This window comes from Mandrillus leucophaeus, unplaced genomic scaffold, assembly GCF_000951045.1.
Source record: "Mandrillus leucophaeus isolate KB7577 unplaced genomic scaffold, Mleu.le_1.0 Scaffold148, whole genome shotgun sequence".
In the NCBI taxonomy this organism is placed as follows: Eukaryota; Metazoa; Chordata; class Mammalia; order Primates; family Cercopithecidae; genus Mandrillus; species Mandrillus leucophaeus.
In genome coordinates, this window is record NW_012101454.1 from 4754850 (window position 1) to 4781026 (window position 26177).

The 26177-nt window shown below is 37.3% G+C and overlaps 1 protein-coding gene across 1 annotated transcript in view; it reads right to left on the bottom strand.

Annotated features, from left to right (window-relative positions):
- Positions 1-26177, bottom strand: part of COL28A1 (collagen, type XXVIII, alpha 1) — a 198752-nt gene that overhangs the window by 96276 nt on the left and 76299 nt on the right. Inside the window, exons 17-25 of the mRNA XM_011974720.1 lie at positions 25359-25427; positions 24234-24302; positions 16345-16416; positions 15527-15595; positions 12729-12800; positions 9318-9386; positions 8329-8397; positions 4579-4647; positions 4417-4485 (exon numbers count right to left, since the gene is read on the bottom strand). Coding sequence (XP_011830110.1) covers positions 4417-4485; positions 4579-4647; positions 8329-8397; positions 9318-9386; positions 12729-12800; positions 15527-15595; positions 16345-16416; positions 24234-24302; positions 25359-25427 — 627 coding nt within the window. The remainder of the gene's footprint in view (positions 1-4416; positions 4486-4578; positions 4648-8328; positions 8398-9317; positions 9387-12728; positions 12801-15526; positions 15596-16344; positions 16417-24233; positions 24303-25358; positions 25428-26177) is intronic.

Consider the following 26177-nt stretch of genomic DNA (forward strand, 5'->3'; position numbering starts at 1 on the left):
TCTATAAAACAGGGGTACTGTTTAAAATGTCATAATATTCTGGAAATATTTAGGTAATACATAATCATTATAATAATAATAGTAATTATACCTGTAATAACAACAACAATCCAATAAGTCTTTTCTGCCAACAGACTTATGCCAGCAACTTGAGGTTAAGAGTTCCTAACCCCAAATCCAGGTTAGATCTCCTCTGTGCAAAGATTAGGCTGAGTTCAACCACTCCAAGGTTTTGGAGAGGATCATAGCTTTTTCTGTGATGATCCAGCTTCCTGAGAGGGTCTGCAAAAAGCTAAGAGAGGGGCATGGTAGGCTGTACCTGCCCTGAGGGAACTCAGGAGAGCCACGTCTTATATTCCTTTTCTATGAGGCCAGAAATAAACTCATACTCAGGGACATCAGGAAATCAGCTCTTAGGCTACATGTACCTTACAAAGCTTTGTGGGGTGAAAACACAGGAGCAGAGTTATCTGCAGCTTCTCAAAGAGAAATGAGTTGTATGGCATGTTTGTCCCCAGATCACAAGAAGTGCTCTTAATATCCAACGCTCCAGTGAAGAAAAGCAGGCAGTGATGGGTGGGGCTTGGAGCTTGGCTTCCCCATCAACAAGCCAGGAGATTGGATCCAGGAGTGAGGACACTGGATGAGCACTTCTCACTTGGCAAGAAACCAAATGATCAGTTCCTCTTCCCAGCATGTTTCAAAGGTGAGTTTAAAATCTGTATCTCCTCTCTCCTTCAAAGGTGTAGTTTTTACAATAATTTTGGAAATATCTCAGAAGGTCATGCCAAATTTGAATTAAATTCAAGGTAATTGTATCTAGAAGGACAATAATCACTGATGTTGTAGGGAATTTTTCCACTTGGAAAAAAGCTATGGGGAACCACAAGGGTGCTAGATGTCAGGGACTGCTTTTTATATGTTTTCAAACACAGAAGCTTTGAGTTTAATGTCTGTGTCATATGTTAAACACATGTGACCTTAACTAAACAGCACCAAAACCCACCATAAATTCATCGTCAACCTTAATGGTTTCCTCATTTCAAAACACATTTGTTTTGTAAGTAAATGCCTTAAGGCCACAATTTTAAGGCGACTACACAAAGCTTAAATGAAAAACATATCAGGATCCATATGGCTATACTACCACACACACATATATACAATTTCTCTGTCACTTTAATTCAAAGGGGGAGAAATTTTGCACACATTTGGGTCCTGTGCTTCTGCTGCCATGGACAATTTTTCGTATTTTCAGAATGTCCCGCACTTTACCAAGCAAGAAGGGCAAAGTTAACTGGAATTATCTTCCTTTCTTTGCCAGTTTCTCTCTATGAATCTCTCTCTCTCACACTCACACACACACTCTCTCTCTCTCTCTCTCTCTGTATCTATCTATCTCTGTGCTCTCTGTCTGTGTGTGGGGTGTGTGTGTATGTGTATGTGTTTCCTGAAGTTTTCTTCAGAATAAAAGGCCACTTAGAGATTTTGAGGCCTCTATAAAAAAGGAGAGATGATTTTTAAAGTTATTTAAAAGCTAGTATTTTCTTTTAGACTTTTCTTTATTTTATGATCCAAGTTTCCTTGATCCTAAGACCAGCTCACCCTCCTAACATCTCCTTCTAGGGCTAGAGAAATTCTGAACAACACAATTTTCATGGGAGGAGACAATAGGCAATGGAAGGAAGGAAAAGCAGCTGAGAGGGAGGCAGGCAGACAGGTAGGTCCCAGCTAGTGCTCTTCTGCCTGGGTTCTGCCTGCAGCTGGAAGCAAACCATGGGGACTGCTGCTTCCACTCAGCCTCCCATGTGGGCTCACACAGACAATGGGAGTTTCACTTAAGATACATCTTCTGGCAGCATATTAGCCATTTCAAAAAACAATAGGCAAGATGAAGTTTTGAACACCTTGTTTCTTACCTTTTTCCCTCTAAAATGTAGATGATGGCAAATACAGGGGACTTTTGGAGGAAAATGGTGTATGCAATCATTTAGTAAATATTTTAGTCTGTATCTTAGATAATCTGACACAGTGAAATACTCACAAAAATTGGGTATTTTCATGTTTTTTTGTTTTTTTTGAAATGGAGTTTCGCTCTGTTGCCCAGGCTGGAGTACAGTGGTGCGATCTCAGCTCACTGCAAACTCCGCCTCCTGGGTTCAAGCAATTCTTCTGCCTCAGCCTCCTGAGCAGCTGGGATTATAGGCATGCACCACCACACCCAGCTAATTTTTGTATTTTTAGTAGAGATGGGGTTTCACCATGTTGGCCAGGCTGGTCTCAAACTCCTGACCTCAGGTGATCTGCCCACCTCAGCCTCCCAAAGTGCTGAAATTACAGGCATGAGCCACCACACCTGGCTAGTTATTTTTTAATGTTCTTTATCTGTGCTTAAGTGCCTGTCTTTATTATTATTGCTCAATGTAAAGCACTAACATAATCCTATAATTGAATATAACATCATGTCTAGTTATATAAAAAATTCATAATAATCTACTCTGTGAAAATGTAAATGATCATCTGTTTCTATTGGAATACACACATTCCAATATATATTTAACATATTTTATTTCATGTCTTATTTTACATAGAAATAAGTTTCTACTTCCCTAAAGAAATATTCAATATACAAGTTTTTACCATTGTTTCACTGGCCACATAAAATATGAGGTTTACCTATTGAATTTCTCTTTCTACTTTTTTTTACTTTAGGATTTTGACAGGTGCTATGGTTTAAAGAAAAAAGAATACATCAGTACCCAAATTCGGTGCAGTTTATTGATACTGTTGAGGCTTATTCAAGGATCTGATGTAGTCCTCAGTCAGACCAAGCCAGATCCTTCATTGAAGCACCTCGGGTTTGTCCTCTCTGTACAGTGTACACAGCACTTCCAGATACATCCTCACTGGACTCTCAACATTACCCCCAGAAGCAGAGATGAGGCAGCTATCAAGATTCCCTTTTAAAGATGAAATTTAGTGCCATGGGTCTCCAATCTTTTATTCTACCTGGGAGAGGGCAAAGAGGCACTTCTAAATTTTGTGGCAGGGGCAAATACCAAGAGGAGAAGTTGGCATTAAGCACATACAACATTTTTCTCTCTAATGACCTGGAAACATTCAAAAAACTAAGGAGATATATTTCAAAGGAAAAATTCTCCCTTTAGGGTAATATTGATCATTTATTCATTTTCCATTCATTCAACAGGTTATAGAGCTCCTATTGAATGGTACACCTAGTTCTGGTGACACGAAGTTAGGAGGGAACAAAGCAAAAAGCCTGCCTCCAGGAAAACCTTTACTCTCATGGAATATGCAGAGGAATAAATGAGCAAGATGATCTCAGAAAGTGATACACGCTATATGGAAAACATACAGAGGGGTTGGGATACTAATGCTTTTTCTATGGGTGGTCGGGGAGGTGAGAATTGAACTAAGCTTTTAACAATCAGTCATCCTGGCAAGTCCCTGATGCAGGAAAGAGCTGAAGTAGGGCAGACCATTTTGGCTGAATGTAACAGCCGGGGAGAAAAGACAGAAGCTGCGATCTGAGCATGAAGGGCCTTCAAGGCCATGGGAAGTGTTCACAGTCTGAAAGAGAAGCCACCAAGGTGTTTCTAGGAAGGAATGGTATACACTCTGATTTATGGTTTTAGAAGACCACGCTTCCTGCTAAGTTATTGGAGGACAGAGGTGGAACAGAGAGAAGACCAATGAAGAGGCTATTTTTACAGCCCACATAAGAGATGACATAGTCTGCCTGGCAGAAGCAGAAAGAAAAAAGGAGCCAGAGTTGAGATATATTTTGGTGGTGGCACTGACAGGATTTACCAAAGGTCTAGGTGTGGAGGAATGAGAGGGAAAGGAAGGAACAAAGCATGATGCTTAGTCCTTCTGGCTTGAGCTTGGGAGAGCCATTTGCAGGGTTATGAGGCAAAAATCAAGGATTTTATTTTGGGTTATTTTACATTAGAGATGTTTGTGAGAAGCCCAAGAGGGGATACATGGTAAGAAATTATATACATGAAACCATATCTTAAGGGAGAAAATATAGGTATTTGGAAGCCATCAGTGTGTGGACAGTGCTTAAAGCCATGGGGTTGGATGAGAGTACCTAGGGAAAGAGTATGGCTAGAGGAGAGAGGAGATCTCTGACTTGAACCCTGATCTTGGTATAAGAAGAGGAAGCAGCAAAGGAATGTGAGTTGCTATCAGAGAAGGAGGAGCCAAACCATAAAGTTAGTCTACATGTTCAGATTAGTTCCCTGGGAAGTCTATAGATAAGGGCAAATAACTTTATTAATTATTTCAGACACCTCTATTCTTCTAGCTGATAAAAAATTTTATCTTTACCAAAGTCACCTACCTATAGGCACACTCTTAGAAGCTAGTATGTTGCCTACTTTAAAGTCTTACCTTTGCTCCAGTGTCTCCCACTCCACGTAAACCCATCGGCCCAGGGGGTCCTGGTAATCCACGAGGTCCCTGAGATGATATAGTAAGGGAGGAGTGAGCATCCTTGTCGTATGCAACTCTCAAAAAGGAGGGAGGGAGGGAAGAAAAAAATGTCCCACTTACAGGCACACCAGGATAGCCATCACCTTTGAGTCCTGGAGCACCCACTGGTCCCAGAGGGCCTTGGACACCCTGGGTAAATTCCAACATCAGTGATGTCATGAGACTCAACTATAAAACATCTGGTTAAACTTAAGTATAAAATCAACTCAATATGCCAACAGTGGATTTCTAACCCAGGAGTTAGAAAATGACTTATTGCTAATATTTTAATTTTTAAAATTATAAAGTTTTAGTGCATCATAAATCAAGAAGACGTATAAAAAATAAAATTTATTAAGTACAATGTGAGAAGAGTAGAAAAGAATACATAGCAAAATTTTGAGTGTGGAATAACTACAGTTTCCTATTGTGGTGTTAAATCTATTGTCTTCATTAATGGAGACTGAATTATACAGGGAATAAACCCAGATGAAAATAAAAACATATTAATTTTTCTAAAACAAGTTATGAAGGGACAGGGTTTGTGATTCCTATCTTGAGACCTAGGAAAAAGTTGTAAATATTGTTTTACAGTGATGACCTTAGGCATCAAAAACTTTTAGTAGCAGCTCCTAGTCTCCTACAGAAAGAGCAGGGAGGGGTGATTATTGTCCTTTGTACAATAGAGTTTTCTAAGACTTGTAACTCTCTCACAAACAGAAATCAGAAAGATTTCTGACTAAAGTAAAATGGAGGGAGAGAAAAAAATTAAGAAGGATCTTTTAGAAGATCACCTACAAGTGACCAGGTGCAGTGGCTCACACCTGTAATCCCCAGCACTTAGGGAAGCTGAGACGGGCAGATCACTAGGTCAGGAGTTCAAGATCAGTCTGGCCAACATGGTGAAACCCCGTCTCTACTAAAAATACAAAAATTAGCTGGGCTTGGTGGCGGGGCGCCTGTAATCCTAGCTACTTGGGAGACTGAGGCAGGAGAATCACTTGAACCCGGGAGGCTGAGGCTGCAGTGAGCAGAGATTGTGCCACTGTGCTCTAGCCTGCGCGACAGAGCGAGACTCTGTCTCAAAAAAAAAAAAAAAAAAAGATTACCTGCAAGTCCATTACGCTTATATTTAAAACCTGTAATACTTCTTTTTACAACACATTCCACCTATCTGTTACTGGTTGATAATGCTTACAACAGCCCTTATCAATATGCAGTCCTTGTTTTGATAAAGAGCTACTCATGTTTTAAAATATTTATGGTTTTTCTTTATATTGGGAGGAAACTCTAACAACAGGCAGACCTTTGTTTTCCAAGAATGGAGAAAGAAAGTATCAGGACTCTTAAGAACTTTCCTTATATGCAAGCAAACTCAGAGATCAAATTACCATTATTCCAAGTGAAAATAGTGCCCAAAGTCCAACTCCCAAAAACTATTCTCAATTATACCCCAATAAATGAGTAATTGATTGGGAACAGGGGAAAAAATTTTACATACTCTTTAAGCAATCAGAAACTTTATTTTAAAGACCATGAATGCAACAGCTGTTATTTCCTATTAAATCTAAAAGGCTGTTTTATGTGGCTAACCTTCTTAAGAATGATTATCTTTAGGAAATATGTGGCCACTTACAAAAATTTAACATACTATTCATTATCAACAAAAACTCAAGGTGATTTTTTAAAGTTGAATGAGAGAAAGGAAGCCCATAGTCTTCAGGATGGTACATTTTGGTGTATTCCAACTACAGGGAACTTGTCACTTCTCAGAACCAATTTTTTATGCTATTCCAATTACATTTAAGGTTGAAGCTCTAAACATTCTCATATGAAACTTGTCCCAAAATAAGTTTTCCACTTATCTCCATGTTTACACAAGGAGAGGGCCAACAACAAGATAAAGCAGTAACGGATCCCTGGTTGAGTTAAAAGGAAAAGAAAATTGGAATCAAAATTTACTTTTCAGTTTTTATTTCTACGGTCCAAACTTACAACAAATTATCAGCAGCTGCTCTTGTTTAAAGTCTGACAACCACAGTGGAGGGGAAAACCATTAAAACACTCACAGTTTACAAACATCCTTTTCATAGAGATCTTTGTCCTCGCTCCTGCAAAAATCTCAGGTAGTTAGTTACTTCTGTTATTAATAGGAAATATCAAGGAGCAAGAGGAGGAGCAGGTTTTTATTTTGGACTCCTTACCATATTTTTATAGATGGAATGTTGCCACTTGGCTTTTCTGCACTGGATTCAAGGAAATGTCCTACAGAGTTATTTACTTCAAAGTGTTTCTCTCATTCATTAGAAATTAGGGCAAAAACGGAAACCTAGTATTTTGAAATCAGCTTTAGGGGGCATCTGGGAGACCCCTGAAGTATTACACAAAATGAAATTAATGTGCTAAAATTTCCATCAGACATTCAAAGTCGTGTATGACCCTCCAAAAACTGAAAAACTAATGAACTAGGGAAGAACGACAGAGAGAGTATCATTAGAGTCCAGGAGAGTAGCAAAAGGTTTGGGTGAAGAGGCAAATATCTTTAAGTACCATCACCTATAATGCCTAATAATCAGCAGCAGCAAACAGGTGGGGCCTATAAACTCTAGCAGCACATTTAATTGGATTGTATTCCTATTGCAAATAGAAGGATTAGTAGAGAGAGATGTATAAATCATAGATTGTGAATACATAGCTTCAATCTATCAAAATTGTCATGCAAATATAACTAATCAAGGTCATATCTGTAGTTTTCACATTAGAAAATTTGCTATTGTCTCTATGAGCTGTCTATATAGCTTGTGTTTCTAAAGAGAGTGGTCTACATAGTTTGGGTTACCTTGGGATCTGGGGGAAGTAGATGAACAATTCGTCCAAGTTTGCCCAAGATTTTCCCAATTTTAGCCCTGAAAGTCATGTGTTCCAGGACCCCCTTCAATCCTGGGCAAACTAGGGCAACTGTCACTCTAGCAGGGATGACTATTAAAGCAGTAAGAACAGGGGGGCTCAAGGTTCTGCCTTTGCTTTTAACAAGAACCACTACAATTTATGTCAGATTTATACAACAAGTTTTGCATCATATTTTATTTAAAAAATGACTCCATGTTTTCTTCTTTTAACTTTGAAGGTCATCAGTTTAGTACTTGAACCCTTTTATCTAGATAAGACAACTTAATATGGGAGAATATAAGCAAGTTTCAAAGCTACATAACAACATGCTGTTGATTTTAAAAGTGCTAATGATGGGGCCCTGAAGCTTGTCCTCACAGAGATCCTGGTTGACATCTAGGAATGTTATAAATGCTAAATTTTGCTGTGGTGCTGGGTATAGTGTGAGGAGGGAAAATGGTGCTTCGTTGCCATGAAAAACCAGATATGATTACAGAAACCTGGTTTCTTATTAATTATTTATATTTCCCTTTGAAATAACTCAAAAGGATAAATAATCAAAGCAGGAAATTTTTATTGAGTGAAGCTTCCAAGCACACGTTTTTTTGGACAATGTTTTGCAGAACAGATACTTCGGCAATTAATACGTAAATGAAGAGGCCAGAGGCCATTTAACCCCTTGTATCACAGACAGTGCAAAAGAGCATTTTCAAACAATTGTCTAATCAGCAAAAATTTAACCATAAAAGCTACTTTCCCCCACAAGTATGAAAAATAAACTACGTGATTGCTTGCTTTTTTTAATAAAAGGGAATAGCTATATTCTTACATTTTAGTTCATCAATGTAGAAACTTTGCAAGTTGAAAAATCAACTTATGGATTTAATCTAGCTTTGTTTACTTCAGATACAGAAAAACAAAAAGAACATGAATAGAGCATACCTTTGGTCCTCGAATAGAAAGTCCGGGTTCTCCTTTAAATCCAGGTATCCCAGGTCCTCCTCTATCTCCCTGTACATTTCAAATGACATTTCACAGGCTACAGTTGTGCAAGAAATCACAAGCACACATAGCAAAAAAAAGCATTGGCCACTCTGTAAAGAGTTTAATCTGTCCATCTCAGACCTTGAGAGAGTATATTTAATATTTGAGGGGAATTTCAAATTCTAAGTAAATAACACCTGTCAGCAAAGACTATTACTGTTGTTAGGAGAAAGTCCATTGAAATAATATGTGGCAGTTCAGACTCAAATATTTAGACTTTAAGATTGGCTGGGAATGCTCTTAAAACTGAGTGAAGGCCAGGCTCAGTGGCTCACACCTATAATTCCAACACTTTGGGAGGCCAAGGCAGGTGGGTCACTTGAATCCAGGAGTTCGAGACCAGCCTAGCCAACATGGCAAAACCCCATCTCTACTAAAAGTACAAAAATTAGCCAGGCATGGTGGTATATCTGTAATCCCAGCTATTTGGGGGGCTGAGGCAGGAGAATCACTTGAGCCCAGGAAGTGGAGGTTGCAGTGAGCCAAGATTGCACCACTGCACTCCAACCTGGGGAACTAAGTGAGACTCTGTCTCAAAAAGCAAACCAACCAACCTGAGTGGATATATCTTCTGCTAAACTCTTCAATTACAAATCCTGGTAGATTCTTCTGAATATATGTTCTAAATTCTTGCCTGTACTGGAGGTTAGGGTTTGGAAGACGTAATGAAGGGGAAAGTGACAAGCTTGGGACCAGGAGCACAAATCTGGTTTCTAGTCCTAACTCTGCTGCTGGCTGTAGTTTGCTTATCTGTGAAGTTTCAGAGTTAAACTGAGTCATTTCTAAGGCTCTTCCAAAACTAAAATTCTAGTTCACTGATATAATGATTTTTTTCCTCCAACTGCCAAAGGGTCAAGAAAAAGAAAATAATTCCCAGGAATATATACCTTTGGCCCAGGTGGTCCGGGAATTGATGTTCCAGGCATTCCAAAAGGGCCCATAATGCCCGGTTCACCCTTAAAAAGAGCAAAATGCTCACTACATTTCAAGCAGAGAAACCACATATAGAGACAATAATAAACGTATAGAAATGTCTGCAGATTTTTAAATTATATTATGACCTCTGTCTGTTTCAAAGACCAATGTGAAAATAATTTGAGCATCCTTTGTAAACCACTGCTAAAGTTATTGACCAGTAAGATTTCAGTGCTTTTAAATAACTATGTTCAATTAATAACTGAATGTTAGGAAAATTTTATCTCTTGTGCATCCTTTTATTAGCTAATAAAAATTATGCAATTCATGGTGCTTCCCTTTTGTGTTGTATGCTGGGAAGCTCGGAGAGAATTTTTTTTTTCAATATAGCAATTATCTTCAGCAAATGGTTTAGGGTGTACTTCTAGGTTATAACTTTTTTCTTTGTTGTTTTATTTTAATGACCAAAGGTATTAGTCTTCCATTCTATGTTATCTCACATCCTTTTTAAGAAGTAGAACCCCTATGGGCTGGGTGTGGTGGCTCACACCTGTAATCCCAACACTTTGGGAGGCCGAGGTCGGGGGATCAACTTGAGGTAAGGAGTTTTGAAGCCAGCCTGGCCAACATGACAAAACCCCATCGCTACTAAAAATACAAAAAAAAAAAAAAAAATAGCTGAAATTAGCCGGACATAGTGGTGTGTGCCTGTAATCCTAGCTACTCAAGAGGCTGAGGCAGGAAAATCACTCAAGGTTGCAGTGAGCTGAGATCGCACCACTGCACTCCAGCCTGAGCAATATAAAATCACTGTCTCAAAAAAAAAAAAAAAAAAAATAGAAAACACAAAAAAAGAACCCCTATGATTTTTAAAAATGACATTTTTAATAGAAAATTGTAAACATTTGGGGGGGGGAGATGTCTAATATTTACAGTCTCAAAGACTCAATCTGGAGCAACAGGTAATTCTTCTGTTCCATCTGGATCTAGACAAGTGATTCTCAAATTTCAGATAGCAAAGGAATTATCAGGAAAGTTTGGTAATGCACAGTTCTGGGTTCAAACTCCAGAGATTCTGATTCAACAGATCTAGAGGTTGGTGCCCAGGATTATGAATTTTCATGAAGCACCCCTGGTAAAAACACTATTCCAGAGCAATTGTCAATGCACACCACAAGGTGTTCCAAATGACCCACTGGGATATAAGAAAATATTACAACTTGTCTCTATGTTTTTATCTCATCTATTAAAATTTCAATTGTTTATATAAATTCACAACATATTAGTATGATAGCTTATTAATAAAAATTACAATTAAAAAATTAAAAATCTGTGGCATGTGATCAAAATTTTACTGGAGGGGTTTATAATCAAAACAGTTTGAAAACTACTTCTCTACAGTAGGTGGGCCAAATCCGCCCACCCACTTGTTTGTACAGCCTTGAGCTATGAACAGCTTTCACATTTTCAAGTGGTCATTATACAAGTAACTACATAATATCTTCCATTTTGCCTCTTGGGCCACAGGACCTAAAATATTTACTATTTGGACCTTTACCAAAACAAACAAACAAAACACTGTGGAGATGAGTCGTGGAGAATGAGCTATTTCTATGCTATGTCTAAACATGACCCTCTAGGTTCTCAGACTGCTGACTAATCCTGCATCTGCCTGACTCACGTCCTCTGAAAATTCAATCGTATGAGCTTCCTATTCAGTCATCCTGCTTCCTCCAGCAGGGACTCCATCAGTCAGATTCACTAGTGATGACTCCTGCCCGGGGCTGTGTTCGTCTGCAGAGCTGACGCCTCCCGCTGTATTGATTAGACAATACAACCAACAAGCTGAGCACACTGGCCCACCGAGACCCAATTCATGCTACGGCATGTATGTGCCAGTCCTTCAATCCAAACCTGGAAGGCAATGGCATAGGACACGACAAGAATTCAGAAACACATAAAACCCCTTTGCCTTTGACAAAGGCACAGAACATGAACCTATTAAAGTCCTTCACTGAAACCAAAGGAAAAGCAAAATTATGTCTCTAGATTTAATTTGTTTTCTTTTTTTTTTTTTTTTAAAAAGAGGCCAATTACTTTTATAATATGAAAAGTATCATGGAAAGTATGCAATTATTTTAAATACCCTGTACTAAGGGGTGATTATGCCTTAACATATGGCAATTCTTCACCTTCATCTTTAAAAACAGCTTTATTTCAAAACACAGAAAAATGTTCACTTTGAAATAGAGTAGGACATAAAGACTAATTTGTTATTAATACTAATACAACACATTTGTTTCTTAGTGGCACTTTTCATAATGTGCTTCTTGAACTCCCTGCAGCACGGGGCATTTACTTGAGAAGCACAGATTCCTGGGCCCACTCACCTGCTGAATCCAGATAGCTGAGGATGGTAACAAAAAATCTGGATTTGTAATCATCCCCAGGTGATACCGATGGACACTGAACAGACACCAAAGTTTAAGAGTCACTGGTGTACAGGTGACATTTTGTTTTGTATCTGATCTGATCTAGTCAGCACCATTTTTTAAAAATGTGCTTTTTAATCATCTGTTCCTAAAACATACTCCTTGTCTCTTTCTTACAATTAGTATCTTCCTAGACATATGAATTCTCTTAGGTTTGTGGTTTCTGTTTCCTGACACATTCAAATGACCTTAATGGTGGGTCTCTGAGGCTTAGTCAGGACACATACTTAATTGCTCGCCTCACAATCCCCTTCACTTCTTCGTCAGCAGAAGTGAATTTACCAGGACACAGATCCCCTGCTTCCCATTTCACCATATTGATTTTTTTCTCCAAATAATTCGATGTATTCAACACTTACTATATACCAGGAAATGTGCTAAGTGCTTTATTAACTTTTAGTCTTCACAACAACCCCGTGAAATAGAACATACTATTATCTTCTTTCTATAATTGAAGTGACTGGCTCCAAAAGGGTCACGGCACAGCAGGAGGCAATCAGCCTTCTGAAGAAAAGCCTTCATCATCACTGTGCTGCCTGTCAGTCTCAGGCTTTTGGGTTGTTTAGCAAAGCAAGATTATGAAGAACTGATATCTCCTATGGTCCCAATTATATCCCAACTTCTGAATATTTGGTTGTTACTAGAGAGGACTGACAGACAAATTAGAAACATATGTATTTCTATGAGTATTACATATTTTATGCAATCTATTCCATTCTATTGTGGTCTGGGAATAGTATGTTTTCTATGGTTTTTTATTTTGGGGTTTTTCTTTTGTATTTGTTGGGAAGGAAACAAAGAATCCAATTTTCAGTGGAAATCTAATACTCTATTGAAACCAGACACAAATACAAACTCCTCAAAGCATAAGTCAGAATACAAGAAACATACCTTTGGTCCTTCGGGCCCTGGAAGTCCCCTCTGTCCTTGATTTCCTTTGCTCCCTTTCTTGCCTTCATCACCCTAATAAAATAATTATAAAAATATAAATATTGTATTAGCAACCTCCCCTAACCTCGTAAGGACCATAGCGGAGCCAGATTCTCACCTAATACCAATTTTAAAGTGGTGTGCCCTGAGCACAGCTCAGTTGCACAGGATTCGTCAATGTTCTTGAGGAGATCAGATGACTTCAGATTGTTCAGCCTTTACCATTTATTCAATGTGATTTGCTGTTTTTCAAAAATCGAAGTTTTGTATCTTTCTTTTGGAACTTTTATTTGAATTTATAGTTCCTTTGCACCCTTGGTCTACTAACAGGTGGTTCTGAGACATTCACAGTTTCAGAAATGAGAACTATCTATGCTTTTTCATGCTGTTTTTCAATTTTTCTATTTCAGGTTTAAAACATGAAATGAGACACTTTAAAAATCACAGCCCTATTTCTTCCTCACTGGGGAGTCTAATTCTTTCCCCCAAAAGAGACCAAGAGTTTTATTGGCAGGAAGATGCTTTAGCATTAACCTGGGGCAGAGCTAGGAACTGACTGCTGGCTGTTCTCCAGCATGATTGTGTAAAACTGTGCTTCCCCAAAAGAATTCCTTTACCTTCAAAACTATCTTTCAACTAGGGTTCAACTGCAAGGCACCATATCCAGGGATGCACATAGCTCAACAAATGAAAAATTCCTCATGGTCTGCGCTGAGGCTATTTAAACATTTATAATATAAATGACTATACCATGATTTTTAAGGTTGAGCAACAGAATCACCTGGAGGGCTTGTTAGAACACAGATTGCTGGGCCCTCCACCCAGAGTTTCTGATTTCGTACTTCTGCACTGAGATCCAAGTATTTGCATTTTTAATATTCCCAGGTGATGCTGATGCTGCTGGTTCAAGGGACCACACTTTGAGAATCACTGGACTATACTAAGGTCATCAGCAAAGTAGGCACTTTACTAAGAAGAGGTGACCTCCTGTAGAATCCACAGAGGTTTCCATGGTCTACACTAATGGAAAGCAGTGACACCAGTGTTTAAAAAAAAAAACAAAGTTGAATGTCTAATTATCTTATATCATTATCACTTACCAGTAGAGACAATTCAACCACAACTATTTATTTTCTTCCCTCCACTACCACTAATTTAGGTTATTGACCTAAATCACCCCAGAAATGAACAGCAGGAACCCAATTACATGTAATAAATCGCCAACACTGAACCATGGTATACCTGGGCTATGTAGCATGTTCCTACAACTCTTCTCCAATAGCCTTCCATAAGCCACAAGTCACCTCAAGCCACAAATCCAGTTGCCTCTCTTTCCAATGCACAGTCTCCTTGCTTTATTGGTGGCATCTGATACCACCCATTGCTTTCATCTTGAAATCCTTTCTCCTCGGTATCCCTAACATGCTACCATTCTGCTTATTCTGTTGAGTGCTCGTTCTCCAGCTACCTCACAATGTGGGGCTTAAACCTCAACTCCCTTCCTTAGAGACATTGTTCATTCTCACGGCTTCAGTTATTAACTCCAAGGGACTATTTTCCAAAAGCACATCCTAAAAACAACAGTTCTCCTGAATGTTAGCAGATCGGTATTTCTAACAGTGTATTTTGCATAATGATGTTATCCCCTCCACCTCACCCAAAAAGGATCCCTGAGACTGGCAAATCAATAAATGAAAATGTTTAAAAGCCTACAAATATATTTAAATTTCATATCTTCACATTTAAGATTAAAGATTCAATTTTAGTGAGTATGTTCACAAGACATCAATTACTATTTTAGTAGAATTATGAATAGAATACTAATATATATACAAATTTTATTTTTACTTGACTTGTATATAATCCATAAGAATCTTTACATGGGAATTGATAACTGCACATAAAAATAGAAAGAAGGCCAGGTGCAGTGGCTCATACCCATAATCCCAGCACTTCGGGAGGCTGAGGCAGGAGGATCGTGAGGTCAGGAGTTCCAGACCAGCCTGGCCAATATGGTGAAACCCCATCTCTACTAAAAATACAAAAATTAGCTGGGTGTGGTGGCATATGCCTGTAGTCCCAGCTGCTCAGGAGGCTGAGGCAGGAGAATCGCTTGAACCTGGGAGGCGGAGGTTGCAGTAAGCCGAGATCGTGCCACTGCACTCCAGCCTGGGCAACAGAGTGAGACTCCATCTCAAAAAAAAACAAAAAAAAAAATTGCAGGAAGACCTGGAACCTTAGAGGCTATACGTTATGTCACTAGTGGTCTTATTCTATTGATGAATTTATATAGTCTCATCTTAATATATAAAAATGTTATTCAACTAGCATTTCTACAGAGTTTAAAATAAATTTATGCCAAGTTGTGAAGTGAAATGGCCATTTAATAAAGTGATATTTCTTATTATTGCGTGAGATTTTATAAATAAAGAAAATTTATGGACTGTCAAATCTCAATGATGTATTTCAAGGCTTCTTTTCCTTCCTATGTATTTTTTAAATGTCAATCTGACCATTTATTGAGAAAATGTGTGTTGAACTCCTCTCTATGCTGGGTCTTACAATAGATGTTAGGAAAATAAAAATGAATCATTTATGCTTGCTGTCTTCCAAAATCTTGCAAGATAGTATTCATACTTTTAAGCCAGATATAAACACATTTGACATAGTAAGAATAACAATCAAATTTCTTCTAAGTTGGCTCCTCAGTATGAGGACCAGAACACAGGCTGCTTCTTCCAACACTGTCATTTCCATACCTTGGGGCCAGGCTGTCCTTTTCCAGGTGGTCCCTCTGGGCCTCTTGCTCCTGGAAGCCCCGCTTCTCCCTAGAGAAAATGACACTGATGTCTTAGGTGACCCTCCAGTAGACAGACTGTATGTATCATCCCACCTTGTCTCCTTTTATCACCAGTGGATTCAGCTGAGACTCTCCAAAACACACCATACCTTCACTCTAGTCTCACAATCAATTTGGAAGTTTATAAACTTGAAATAAAGTAACATCAAACTCCAGTTTAACTCAGAGCAGCTGGAGTATCATGAAAAAGTAATTTCTCAGCCAATTTCCAAAGTAATAAGCTCATTTTCCTTTGGCTCTTCATTCGCATTTGGTAGATTTTTTAAAAAACAGGGAAGACCTTCAGCCTTTCCACCTGCTGTTTTTTGCTACTTTTATTGAAAAATGAGTATTTCAAATGTCAACTCAAAATACTTCAGGAAATCTTTACAACGGCCTTATTTCCTGAATGCATTCACAGACTCTCCTCTTGGCGGGGGGTGGGAGGAGTGGCTTTCTCTTAAGTTTAAATTAATGTGCTTTCTAGAAATCCTGAAGAAACTAGGCCATAACCAAAACACCAGAGAGAAGGCAGAGGATGTGAGACACTATCTCAGCCTTTGAGTAGGCCCCTCCTTCTCTCAGGGATAAGTGAAAAGGAACATTTGGGATTGTGAGATATTTTTTCTTAAAGAGACTAAGTTTGTCCTGGATGGCTTGATTTGCACTCCTGCGGGACCAAGATATCAGTTTGGTTTAATAGTTCCTACTCCAGTAATATGAAAAGCTTGGTCTTACCTTCTTCCCAGCAGCTCCATCTTCTCCTGGTACTCCTGGTTGTCCTGGGAGCCCTACTGAGCCTGGCTCCCCCTGGTGGATGAACAAATATTTTATTTCCCAAAAGTTCATACCTCCATTCTGAGGTACTTGCAATTGGATGTATTTTAGTGTCTGAGAAAAGCCTCCGTGAAATCTGATTAGTAATTAATACTAAACCATTTGATCTTTGGAAGTTACTTAACATCCCTAAGCCTTAGTTTTTGATTCAATTTTTATGGGCTGAATTGTGACCCCAAAAAGATATGTTGACGTCCTAACTCTTTGTACCTGTGAATGTAACCTTAATTGGAAACACGGTCTTTGCAGATTTAATCAAGTTAAGATGAAGTCATTACAGGAGGCCCTAATTCAGTATAATAGATGATATAATTTGGCTCTGTGTCCCCACTCAAATCTTATCCGAATTGTAATTCCAAGTGTTGGAGGAGGGGCCTGGTAGGAGGTGATCGAGTTATGGGGGTGGACCTTCCCCTTGCCGTTCTCATAATAGAGTTCTCATGAGATCTGGTTGTTTAAAAATGTGTGTGTAGTACGCCCCCCTTCACTCTCTCACTCTCCTGCTGCTCCATGTGAAGATGTACCTGCTTCCCCTTCACCTTCTGCTAGGATTGCAAGTTTCCTGAGGCCTCCCAAAAGCCAAGCAGATGCCAGTATCATGTTTCCTGTGCAGCCTGCAGAACTGTAAGTCAACTAAACCTATTTTCTTTATAAATTACCTAGTCTCAGGTAGTTATTTAAAGCAATGACAGAATGGACTAATACAATGGGTATTATAAGAAGAGGAAAATGCCTCCTGAAGACAGACACATAGGGAGAACACCATGTGACAAGAGAGGCAAAGACTAGAGTGAGCATCTGCTAGGCAAGGCATGCCAAGGATTGACAGGCACCCCCAGAAGCTAAGACGAGACCAGGAAGCATTCTCCCTTACAGGTTTTGGAGGAAGCATAGCCCTGCAGACTGATTTTGGACTTCTAGCCTCTAGGACTGTGAGACAATAAATTTCTATTGTATTAAGCCACTCAGTTCCTAGTACTTTCTTATGTCAGCTCTAGAAAACTAATATAAAAGTGAAATAACAAATTTGTGCCCTAACACCACTTCCAGCTCTAATATTCAGTAATTCCACTTGCTTTCAAGTTAATTTATGATTAGTAATAAATCCTTTAAAATGTTCAGGAAAAAATATGCTACTTTCAAACAGTTTAAAGTATCTTTATGGCATTTATTAATAGCAACAAAATGGAAAATAATTGGAAGTAACTTCAACTAACCTAAACAAGCCAGTGGAAAAAAGCACCGTAAATCTAACACTAGGTAGATGGAATGATAAGGATGAGAGAAGAAAATAATAAACTTGAAAACAAAAAGTAAGAAGATTCATAAAACTAAAAGGTAATGCCTTTTTTTTTTCATTTGTTTGAGATGGAGTTTCACTCTTGTTCCCCAGGCTGGAGTTCAATGGCGCGATCTCGGCTCACTACCACCTCTGCCTCCCGGGTTCAAGTGATTCTCCTGCCTTAGCCTCCCGAGTAGCTGGGATTACACGCATGTGTCATCACACCTGGCTAATTTTGTATTTTTAGTAGAGACGGGGTTTCTCCATGTTGGTCAGGCTGTTCTCGAACTCCTGACCTCAGGTGATCTGCCTGCCTCAGCCTCCCAAAGTGCTGGGATTACAAGTGTGAGCCACCATGCCTGGCTGGTAATGCCTTTTTAAAAACGAATAAAAGTGAATACATTTCTCATAGGAATGATTAGGTTTTTTTAAAGACACCAATAAACAATATTAAAAAAGAAAGATATAACTATAAATACAGTAAAATTTTTTTAAGTCATAGAAAATTGGTGATAAATTTTTTAAAATGTATTGAAAAACAATAATCTTTGAGAAAAATATGAATTATATAAATGCTGTAAAAAGAAATGAACAAGCTAGATAAACCAATACTATTAAATAAATTGAGTCAGTGATTAAAAGTCTCTACTTTGTCTCCCTCCAAGATCACAAGCTTAGTTGGTTTTACAGCAAGACTTACCAAACTTCTAAACTTTTGAAGAACAGTTATTCCCTATCTTATATAAACAGTTCTAAAAAATATATATATAGAAAAAGAGGGAAGTCTACCTAATTTATTTTATGAGGCTTATAAAGCCTTTTCAAAAAAATTATACAATGGCAAGACAAGAAAACAAAATTATAGACCAGTCTCCCTATGAGATATAGTGCAATTTAAGCTTCCAATCAAATGCTTTAATTTCCCCCAGTGCCTGTATAAGTTTCCAAGTCATAATGCAGGGATTGAGAAACCAGGGAAAGTTCAGGCATCTCTCTAAGGAGACAAACATGTATCTGGATGAGCCAAGGTATCAAAAGTTCACAGAGTAGATTACCAGAAGGAGTTACACAGAGAAAACTATCAGTATCTGCTGAGTATCCACTTTGAGTATTCAGTTGGGTACTGTTCAGTACATGTGTATGAAGAAACTACCCAAGGCCAGGAAAACAACCAACTTAAAAGATTAGAGAGAACTGACTTTGAACCAGGAATACTGCCTATTTCTACTTTCAAGAAATAAAACCTCACAATTCTGAGGGCATAAATTGGAGTTCTAAAAAGGGTCTCACCTCAGCAGCTGGAAAAAATTAACCCTAGACTAAATGTTGTTGTAGTCTTACCTAATAAAACTTAAATGCAAGACCAAACTGGGTCAATCTGTTTTCAAGTAACTACAAAATATTCAAGAACAAAGCTCAAATTAGAGGAATACAAAAATATCCAACATGCAAAAAGATAAAATTCACAATGTTGGGCATTCAATAAAAAACTACTCAGCCAGGCATAGTGGTACATGCCTGTAATCCCAACTACTCAGGAGGCTAATGCAAGAAGACAGCTTGAGCCCAAGAATTCAAAGCAAGCCTGGGCAACATAGCAAGACCCCATCTTTAAAAATATTAATATTAATAATAATATTTAATTTAAAAATAGGCATTCAAAAAGGCTGAAAAATATAGCACTTTGTGTTGAGAAAAATCAACCCCATTGAAACTTGCCCAGAAATAAAACCAGCATTAGAGTTAGTAGGTAAGAACATTAAAAGTTATTATCACTATATTCCATACAGTCAAGAAACCAGAGGAAATTTAAACCATGTTAAATAGAGACATGGAAGATATATGAAGGATACAAATTAAAATTTTAGATTTGAAAATTACAATGTATGAGATAAAAAAACACTGGACAGAATTAAAAGCTTGTTAGTGTCATGGAAGAAAAGATTAATGAACTAAAACATGTAGCAATAAAAGCTATCCTAAATTAAACACAGAGAGAAAAGAGACTGAAAAAGAATGAGCAGAGCACCAGTGAACTGTGAAATAACCTGAAACATCCAAAGAATAGCCTGGCCAACATTATTAAAACCCATCTCTACTAAAAAATACAAAAATTAGCCAGGAGTAGTGGTGCATGCCTGTAATCCCAGCTATGTGGGAAGCTGAGGCATAGGATCACTTGAATCCAGGAGGCAGAGGTTGCAGTGAGTCAAGAGCGTGCCACTGCACTTCAGCCTCGGTGGGAGTGAGACTCTGTCTCAAAACAAGAATAAAATCCAAATATAAGTAAAACTGGAGTTCCTCAGGTGAGGAAGTGCTATTTCAAGAAATACTGGCCAAATATTTTCCAAATTTGTTGAAAACTATAACCCATAGATCTAAGAATATCAGTAACCAAGAATATCAATTAACTTCAAGCACAAGAAACATATCTAAGGGACATTATAATCACACCACTCAAAACCCGTGATGTAGAGAAAATCTCAAAAGCAGCCAGAGGAAAAAAGACATGTTGCATACAGAAACAAATATAAGGATAACAACAGATTTCTCATCAGAAACAATGCAAGAGAGAAGACAATAGAACAACATCTTAAAAGTACTAAAAGGAAGATAAAGGAACTGCACACTCTAATTCTGTAACCGGAAAAAATAATAAGCAAAGATTTTTTTTTTTGGAAGTTGATTTGGCAATTTCTTGGAACGCTAAATGAATACCTACCTTCTGACCTAGCCATTTCACTTCTAGGTGTTTACTCAAGAAAAATAAAAACAAATGTCCATACAAACACATATATAAATGTTCATAACAGCTTTATTTATAATATTCAAAATCTGGAAAAAAGCAAAATTTTTATCCACAGGTGAATGGATAAACAAATTGTGGCATATCCATATAATACAATAGTATTCCATAATATGGAGGAATGAACTGTTCATATATATGCTACAACATGGATCTTAAAATGATTTTGCTGAGTTAAAAGAAGCCAGAAAAATATCATAAAGTATATAATTCCATAAAAATCTAGAAAATGCAAACTAATCTATGATGACAAAAAACAGGTCAATGGTTAGTGGATAATTGGAAAGCAGATCTGTGGAAAGCATATTAGTGAACATACAAGAAGTTACAGAGGGATAGAAGGACAGATGGTAACTTCTGAGGGTTATAGAAATACTTATCATCTTGATTGCAGTGATGATTCCAAGGGTATATACATATCTCAAAACATTGCATTTTATACTTTAAACATGTGCATTTATTATATGCCAATTAGATAATACATAGTTATTAAAATAAAAGAAAAATCTTGAATAAAAGATTAGTCAGTTGAATGATCATCATAAAAAGTACACATAATGAATTGAGTTTATCTTAAGAATGCAAGGATGGTTTGACATGTGAAAACTCTGTAACTGTAATGTATCATATTAAGAAGTTAAAAGTGGAAAACAACACAATTATCTTAGTAGATGCATAATTTGATAAAACCCAGTAATCATTTATATTTAATAAGTAACATTTGGTACAACCAAAAAAGAAGGGAATTACCTTAACCTAATAAAGGGTATCTATCAAAAACTTTCAGCAAATGTCACACTTAGAAGTGACATTTTAGAAGCACTTCTTTTGAAGTCATTTCTTTTAAACATTGTATAAGTGATCCTAGCAGTACAAAATGACAAAAAAATAATAAAAGGAAATCTAAAAAAGAATAGGTACAACTTTATTTTCAGACAATATGATTGTGTACATAGAGACTGAAAAAGCAAGAGATTCCACAGAGATTTCACAGGGTGGCTGGATACAAAATCAACATGCCAAAACAAACAAACAAACAAAGAAAACAAACAACAAAAAAACCCTTCTCCTATAGACCTAGACCTATACTAGTTAGTTAAAATATGTAGAAAAAAATTCACAATTACAAAAATTTCTGTAAGGTATCTGGAAATAAATTTAACTAAAAAAGTACAAGACATTTATGGAAAAAATTACAAATATTTTCTTGAAAAGTTAGAGCTTTACTCTGTGGTATGAAAGACTTACTATTTAATTTGTAGATTTAGTGCAAACCAAATGTGGTATCCTGTTAAATTTGACAAGCCAACTCTAAAATATGTATCTTAGAGTCAATAATTACCAAGAAAGAAGATGAGAGTATTTTTCCTTTTAGAAGACAGAACATATTATAAATTTATTATAATCAAGACAAGGAGGTAATAGCACTGAGAGATATAAATAGAAAAATCGAGTAGAATAGAGAGCTCAGGCACTGATGCTCAAAATATGCAAGCCTGATATATGAAAGAGGTGGTACTGCAAATCAGTGTTGTAAAGATGGACTATTAAATAACTGATTCTGGGGTACTTGCTTATTTATTGTAATAAAAAATAGATCCCTACATTGACCCACACACAAAAATAAATTCTGTGTGGGTTAAATACCTAAATTTTTAAAACAAAACAATAAAAAATTCAGAAAAAATGCATAAGAGTATCTTTATGAATTTGAGGTCAAGAAATGTTTTAAAATAATATTCAAAAATCACAAATCATAAAGGGATAGAAATATATCAGAATTTAAAACTTCTGTATACTAAGAAGTACTCGAAGTGAAAAAAATAAGTCACAGCCTAGGAGAAGATATTTGCAGTTTATATAACACAATAAGAGACATTTGTACACATTTCACATTTGCACAGATTTAGAGAAAGGAACACCATTACCTATTGCTAGCAGGAAGGTAAACTGGCACAAGCATTTTGGACAAGATTTTTTACAGTATCAAAATTGAAGACTCGCATGCTCTATGATCTTCCCATTCTACCTCTAGCTGTCTATCTTCTACAAGTCAAGAAACTTGTCCTCTAACTTATACAAAAAGAAATGGAATGTTTGTGGCAGCATTGTTGGCAAAATCAAAAAGAATGAGAAGCAATTTAAATATCCACAAACATGAAGATGAATAAATATAAAATGAGATATTTTCATATAGTGGAATACTATAATGCGATTAATATCAATGAATTAGTGGCATATAAAAGCACAAATAAAACATAAGGCTGACTATAAATATATTGCAGAATGATATATCATGTAAAGTTCAAGAACACAAAAAAAGCGATATACATTTTATGGATAAAAACGTGTAGGAAATTATAAAAACTTCAAAATAATGATAAACACCAAATTCATGATAATGATTATGTGTGAGGAGAGAAGGGAGGGCAGTGGGATTGGGGAGTGCCAGCAGGGACCTTCAGCCACACCTACAATGTTTCTTTTAAAAAGTCTAGAGTCAGTGTGGTAAAACGTTAACATTTGATAAAGCTGGGCTGTGGAATACATAGGTGCTCTTTGTATTGTTCTCTATATGGTGAATATATTTGAAACACTTCATTTTTGTTTTTTAAGACTGAGTCTCACTTTGTCGCCAGGCTGGAGTGCAGTGGCGCAATCTCAGCTCACTGCAACCTCTGCCTCCTGGGTTCAAGCGATTCTCCTGCCTCAGCCTCCTGAGTAGCTGGGACTACAGGCGCCCGCCACCATGCTCGGCTAATTTTTTTGTATTTTTAGTAGAGATGGGGTTTCACCGTGTTGGCCAGGATGGTCTCAATCTCTTGACCTCGTGATCCACCCACCTCGGCCTCCCAAAGTCCTGGGATTACAGGCGTGAGCCACCACCCCCGGCCGAACCATACTTCATTTTTTAAAGTGAGTTTAAGATTGCATATGTCGTAAGTGGTGGAACTGAGATTTGAACTTGGGTAGTCTAACAGCTGAGCCTTACTATATTGTATATTGCCTCTCTGCCATTGACATGTATATAACATAATATGTTTGTATACATACATACACAGAGGTATATATTACATATATGTATAAACATATATGTCAAACTTGGCACTTAGTGTACTGTGTAGCACATGGAAACCATGTAAAAATGTCAGCTACTATTACTATATTAATACATTTTTATCCTTTGTAATGATATGCTTATATATGTAACATGTATATTCTTCTTAGACCTGCATCTTACATATTCTTCTAATACTCAAATGCTTGTAAGAATATGACAATAACAACAGAACAATGGTGAAGTTGAGTGCTCAACATGGCTCTCTAGATCCTATATAACTTCAGGATGAGTTATAGAAACTGTGAAGGGCAAACCAAGTATTCGTTCATTTATTCAGCAGTATTTATTGAGAATCTATCATGTCCCCAAAGCTGGGGATTCCATAATAAACCAAGATAAACAAAGTGCCACCCCAGTGGAGTATATATTTTAGAGCAGCACTGTCCAAGAGGAATATAAAGCAAGCCATACACGTAATTTTAGCTTTTGCAGTAGTAGTAGCCACACTTAAAAAGTAAAAGGAGCCCGTTAATATAGCATTAGATAACACATGCAGGGTCTGTACTGCAATTAAATATAAAGGAAACCTTACATAATATTAAATAAAGTATCATATCACTTCTGAGCAGCAGTCAACTCACCTTTGGACCTTGTACTCCAATTCCCACTGGTCCTCGAGGGCCTGTAGGTCCCATTTGGCCTACTTCTCCCTAGTAAGAAAAGGGAGTATTTTAATACAGCAGCAAAGTGAAAATAATATATTCCTGCTGTTGATCTCCTAAAACCTGTCTTATATCAATAAAGTAAAACAGTTTCATATGCTCAATTCATATATATTGCCTGAAATCCCTTCAGATGGATGGATTTGCACCAGATTTGGAATCTATGTAAATGAAAAATATATATAATATTTGATGTATATATGGTCTGACTTAAAATATAGGCCATATAGCATATTCAGAATTGATTTTTAAGGAGCCCCTTGTGGAGGGTATCTGGAAAAGATAGGCAGCTGCATTCAAGAACAACTAAAATTGGCACAGGAAAAGGCAAGGTAACTGCTGATCAAGAGCAATGTCATAAGCAGAGAACACAACTTGAGCTTTTAAGGACAAGCTCCAAATCAAAACTCTCAAGAATAGTCAGAGTGCTCCATTGAGGGGCTTCTCACACGTACAGCTCTAAGGAGTGAGTTCTAAGGTGAGCAGTCTCAGAGAAGCATTTTATTTATTTAACAATGATTCATGATTCTTAGAAGCAATATTAAGGATAACTAGTTAAATAAGTGCCATGCTCCTCCTCAAGGAAAAAATAATAGTTCCAATCTATGAGATAGTTTGATTCCCAAGTACATAAAACATTTTTATTTGTTAGGTCATTTCTGATCCCATCTCTTTAGCTATGGTTTTAGTAGTTGGACCTACTGTCAGAGTGGTGGTGAGAATGAAAGTTAGCCAACCTAGAAAGACACATAACCACTAGTTGCCTCTGTTAATATTACTGCTTGAGTTGCTAGAATAGGATCTCATAAGTAAAAGTAACAAAGAAAACAACAAATGAAAATTGCGTAAGTAAAACTTTCTTAAAGCATAAAGAATACATATTACATTTTCTAAATTGTCAGGAATATCAGTAACATTTTGCATTAAGTAGAGATCTCTGATTAAGTTCATTCTATCTGCTGTCTTCTAAATGCACTGGCACTGATTAGAAAACAGCAATTATACTATAGATATATTAAACTCTGCTCTCATTTACGAAGTTACCTTGGAACCAGGTAAGCCTTGTCCTGGGGGCCCTTGTGGACCAGGTGGACCAATAGGACCTTGGATTCCCTTTAAAATAAAATTTTATAAAATAGTATTAGTGAAATTAAGTCGTTTCAAATCCTCTAAAGTGAAACTTTAGTTCAAACTCCATAATAAGTTACTTATACTCAATAAACATTTGTGGAGTGGGGTGGCAGAGGCTGCTAGTTAAACCACAATTTGCATTCTTCCCTATTTCCATATTAAGAGAAATTTTAGCTGGCCCATATGTCTGCCTAGAATAAAGACCATGTTTCTCAGTCCCTGTTGCAGCCAGGAGTGGCCATGTGGGCTAGATTCTAGCCAATGGGATGTGAATGAAGTGATGTATGTAATTCCTGGTTCATGCTAAAAGAAGAGGTATGCCTTCTCCTTCCCTTTTCCTCTTCTTCAGTAGCTGGAATTAAGAGAGGGTGGCCATCCAGGATCACGCAGATGAGGACAGCACCCTCAGTATGGCAGACTAACAAGACTGATTAATACAGTCACTATACCAGCTTGGAGTTTTAAGTAAGGAAAATAAAATTACATCTAGTTAACCTATTTCATATCTCTGTCACATGCAGGCAAACCTATATCCCAGTTGTCCCAATATGTATGTATCAGGATGGTAAATTGAAGGTTTGACCTAGGCTCTAAGAAGCAATAGTCAGTAGATTCCAAATTGAAGAATGTTCAAACACTTGACTCCCTCCTTCACACTATAAAGGAGGTGTTTACACATGGGTATAAAAAGGGATGTGCACATATATGTACATGTGTATATGTGGTTGTTTA